This window comes from Sardina pilchardus, chromosome 12 (genome assembly GCF_963854185.1).
Source record: "Sardina pilchardus chromosome 12, fSarPil1.1, whole genome shotgun sequence".
NCBI lineage: Eukaryota > Metazoa > Chordata > Actinopteri > Clupeiformes > Clupeidae > Sardina > Sardina pilchardus.
The window spans coordinates 25,582,731-25,587,730 of record NC_085005.1 but is presented as its reverse complement, the minus strand read 5'-3'; the positions used below and the strand labels follow the sequence as shown (position 1 = coordinate 25,587,730).

The 5,000-nt window shown below is 45.4% G+C and overlaps 1 protein-coding gene across 1 annotated transcript in view; it reads left to right on the top strand.

Annotated features, from left to right (window-relative positions):
* Positions 1–5,000, top strand: part of LOC134098455 (pleckstrin homology domain-containing family G member 3) — a 75,129-nt gene that overhangs the window by 59,313 nt on the left and 10,816 nt on the right. Inside the window, exons 8-11 of the mRNA XM_062551506.1 lie at positions 340–471; positions 1,137–1,319; positions 2,202–2,294; positions 2,950–3,036. Of these exons, the coding sequence (XP_062407490.1) occupies positions 340–471; positions 1,137–1,319; positions 2,202–2,294; positions 2,950–3,036 (495 nt within the window). The remainder of the gene's footprint in view (positions 1–339; positions 472–1,136; positions 1,320–2,201; positions 2,295–2,949; positions 3,037–5,000) is intronic.

Sequence of the window (5,000 nt, the reverse complement as noted above, 5' to 3'; positions counted from 1 at the left end):
CAGACACACACACAGACACACACACACACACACACACACACACAAACACACACACACACAAACATATATATATATATATTCAGACTCACAACCATCACCAAATAAACACACAATTTCACACCAAATAAATCTAATACAACTCTCTTCACTGTTCCTCACCCTTCCTAAACTCAATTGTCGTTAATATGGTATCAATATGGTTTTGTTTCTTTTAACTTGCATACAACACTGTCCTGCAGCTTATACACAATGCGGCCAATACAGTACACCGGAAATGACTGTATACGACACCCAACAGTAACCATATGCTATGTGCTTGTGTACCCCCCACCCCCGTAGGAGATCGCCAAGCACTTTGACCCCCAGGAGGAGGGCTATGAGGTGGTGGAAGAGGCCATCTACACCATGACTGGAGTGGCCTGGTACATCAACGACATGAAGAGGAAGCACGAGCACGCCGTCAGACTGCAGGTACTAACAAAACACACACATACAGACACACAGACACAGACACACACACACACACACACACACACACACACTCACACACACACACACACATACACACACACTCAGATTGTTGAGATGCAGTATTTCTGTGTTCACGCTCTTACGCAACTTCAGTCTAAGAAAACATTTTGTTTCATCCAAAACGCCATATGCACAACAAGTATGCAGACATGCTTGAACACACTTTATCCTCTGAGACCATCTCCAGAACTTTTAAAGAAAGAGCAGAAAATTTCAAAGGAAAATGAACCCCCCCAAGTCCTGGTTTCCAAATAAAAATCCTTATCACAACACATCAGGGCTGCCAGTCTTTATGAAAGCACATTATACACTGTCTCTGTCTCTGTGTGTGTGTGTGTGTGTGTGTGTGTGTGTGTGTGTGTGTGTGTGTGTGTGTGTGTGTGTGTGTGTGTGTGTGTGTGTGTGTGTGTGTGTGTGTGTGTGTGTGTGTGTGTGTGTGTGTGTGTGTGTGTGTGTGTGTGTGTGTGCGTGCGTGCGTGTGTGTCTCTGTGTGTGTGTGTCTCTGTGTGTGTGTGCGTGTGTGTGCGCGTGTGTGCGCGTGTGTGCGCGTGTGTGCGCGTGCGTGCGTGTGTGTGTGTGTGTGTGTGTGTGTGCGTGCGCTGCAGGAGGTCCAGTCACTGCTCATCAACTGGAAGGGCCCTGATCTCACCACGTACGGGGAGCTGGTCCTGGAGGGCACGTTCAAGGTGCACCGCGCCAAGAACGAGCGCACGCTCTTCCTCTTCGACCGCATGCTCCTCATCACCAAGCGCCGCGGCGAGCACTACGTCTACAAGACACACATCTCGGTAAATAAACACACCCTCGGAATGTTTTTTACCGTAATTTCCTGACTATTAGCCGCGGTTTATACATTGATTTTGCTAAATTTCTTCAGCTATGAGGTTAATACTGGAGGGCGGTTAATATGGTGTTAATATGGTTTTGTTTCTTTTAACTGTCCTGCGGCTTATACACAATGCGGCGTATATGCAGGAAATTACTGTAGTTGATGGATTCAACTGAATATCTTCCCGTTGTGATGCATGTCTAGTCTGAAGCATTGGCCGTTGGAAAGATCCACAGTCTGAAGTTCACTGTTTAAGTGCCTTTATTTATAAACTACACCTTTTCATGAAGGCATCACCTGTTAATGCAGGCACAATGTTAAGTCACATTTAGTTGTAAAGCCCATTTTTGTATGCACTAAGTGCAAACCCAAAGCACTCCACACGCAGACATAAACAAACAAATTAACAAAGAATTGACAGTAAACACAAAATGCTGGACAGAGCAGTGTGATTCACCAGCGTACCCGTACACAGACATTTGGATAGGAAACCAACTGAAATGTCAAACAACTACAGTACAACGCTCTTTCATCAGTGGCAGTGTTCCTTTGTCTTTGTTTGAGAGGGTGTTTTATATGCTACTATACATTTCTGTGTTATCTACATTGTATATTTCTACTGAGAAAACAGGGTCACGTAGTCCACAGGACTACTGTGAGATGTCCTGCAAAATGAGATCATCTTAAGTCAGGATCACAGAGGAATGTGTTCACTGTGCTCAGTGGTTTTATACTGTGACTCATCCCCATGTTGTTTTATCTTTCTTTCTTTTGATCCTGTCCTTCCCTAACTTTCCCCTCTGTTCTCTCTCTCTGTCTCTCTCTCCCTCTCTCTCTTCAGTGTTCTACCCTCATGCTGATTGAGAGTGCCAAAGACTCTCTGTGTTTCAGCGTCACACATTACAAGCATCCCAAGCAGCCTCACACAGTGCAGGTGAGCCCCCCCATCACACACACACACACACACACACACACACACACACATTTACCAGCATGTTGAGGGCCTGCCACTGTAGCCATGGCGGATAAACTCTTACAGTATTTACTTATGAAGACAGGCTAAAAGAATGGATAATGACTCTTAAGTTAAAAGAAACTATAGAAATTGTAATCCTAGCTATTAAATATTCATATGTCTCTACAGAAATTCATTGAATCTGGAATTAGATTTTATAAGTCCAGCCGTGTGTCCATGGAGGGATAAATGCATGAATACATTCCATAGTGAATTGCCAGAATCTATTCACTCTTTGACTATAAAGGTTTTGAAGTGCAAAGCAAACCCAGCAATTCATCTGCTCTGTTTGAGTCTCACTGTCTCTGAGGTGTCTGTGGGGACTAGAGCCTCAGTCGGTTGGCTGACTGCAGTGTAAATGTCTCTGTGTGTGTGTGTGTGTGTGCGTCTGTGCGCGTCTGTACGTGTGTGTGTGTGTGTGTGTGTGTGTGTGTGTGTGTGTGTGTGTGTGTGTGTGTGTGTGTGTGTGTGTGTGTGTGTGTGAGTCTGTGTCTATGTCTATGTCTGTGTGTGTGTGTGTGTGTGTGTGTGTGTGTGTGTGTGTGTGTGTGTGTGTGGTCTCGCCCCCCCCCAGGCAAGGACAGTGGAGGAGAGGAAGCTGTGGGCCCACCACATCAAGCGCCTCATCCTGGAGAACCACCAGGCCATCATACCGCAGAAGGTAACCCAAGGCAGAGCTCTCGCCACTAGGGGGCGTCAAGGGGTCACCCTACAGCGTTGCCTGTGGGCACTGAGGGAGGGTGGCCAGCTGGTCAATGAGATGACTCGGACAGTTAATTTCAGTCTTTGATCAAATACATTTCTGCGCTATAGTTTTAAAGTAGTCTAATACTCTGTGTTTATCTGTAGCTGTGACCTAGAAGGCCTCATGTTGGCATAACGTTGGATATAACAAGTAATAAATAAAAGGATGATATGTCTCTCATTTGTTTGAGCCTGATAGTTATGGATACAGATATATATTGTAAACCCCTGTGCTAAATATGAAGGAGCAAAGTTCACTCTGCTGTGCTCCGTTACGTCAGACCCTGCTTTCCATTTTATTAGCGACACTGTTGCAAGCTGCTGGCCCTGGCATTATAAAGCTCAAAGAGTCGAGAAGTAGAGGATGATAGAGTTCATCATTGTTTGAGCTGTATTTGACTACCCGTAATTTCCCGACTATTAGCCGCGGCTTATACGTTGATTTTGCTACATTTCTTCAGCTATGAGGTTAATACAGGGGGGCAGTTAATATGGTGTTGATATGGTTTTGTTTCTTTTAACTTGCATAAAACACTGTCGTGCGGCTTATACACAATGCGGCTTATATGCGGGAAATTACTGTAGCCATCGGAGTCCAGGCAAGAAGGTTTTGTTGTGTCAGAATGTAGCTTCTGTCCTTTGCCTGGGTCAGTTGTTCCACTTTAGCCTCAGATGACCTGAGGAGATGACCTCAGACACAGTCCCACTCACACACACTCTCACACTTACGCACTCACACACACTCTTACATTGGTAGTCACACATTCAGGGCGTATGATTTTGCACTTTCGCAATTTAGGGGACTTTTACAGCATCTGTCATTCAGGATGGTTTTTTAATCTGTTGTGTACAGATGCAATGGTTGCTCGGTAGTAGGTCTATTAATATGTGTACAGTTGTTGCAGGGGGTGGTACTTACATCCCAGGAGTGCATGTTTTTCTCTCTGTCTTTCTCTCTGCCTCTGTCTCTGTGTGTGTGTGTGTGTGTGTGTGTGTGTGTGTGTGTGTGTGTGTCTGTGTGTGTGTGTGTGTGTGTGTGTGTTTGTGTGTGTGTGTGTGTGTGTGTGTTTCTATTTCTATGTGTCTGTGTGTGAATCTTCTCCTTCTTCCTCCTCCTGCTTCACACACTGTCTTCGTGGTCTCTATCTAGCCTCCTGTCTCTATCTGTAGTCTGTTGTCTGTAGTCTGCGCCAGCATGCAGATGGAGCTGATCAAGGCTACAGTACATGTGGCTCTGTGGTTTAGATCCACTTCCTCTGAACTCTTTAAGGCTGTGTTTCACAAAGCAGAAAATGTTGTATGGAGTTAATCCAGGGAAAGCCCAAGTCATGGGACACTAAGCACATTCAAGTGTCCAGTTTCTCTCTGGTGTTTCTGGTCAGATGCATTCATATTTAACCTTTTGTGAGTCACTGGGAACTACTGGGCCTTCCAACTCCATCTACTTACAGACTCCGACGCCATATTAGTGACCTCTAGAAATTCAGACTAAATGTGTTGAGGTGAAATGCACACGTGTTCTGTATACCTGTATACCAGGCATGGTTTGTCAGTTAGTCGTCTTCAGTAGTAAACCTCACTCCCGTCCCTTATTCAGAGACAGTAGCAGAGCTTTGAAGCTCTGTTTGTGAGCAGTTTGCCGCAAGTTATCTCGTCACAGTCAACTTCTCTAGTCCTGTACACAAGTCCTGGTCGCTGACACATTCTGAAACACATAGACGCCGACGCTTGGTCTCCACCTCTCTAGGTGCTTTCCACTCAGGCCTTCATCGGCTGATACGATAAACAACTCAGCCGACCAGAAGCAGAGGATTTAATACTCAGTGACTAGAAAAGCACTCTGAGAGCGCAGACCTCCACCAAGCGAAAACATAACCACCC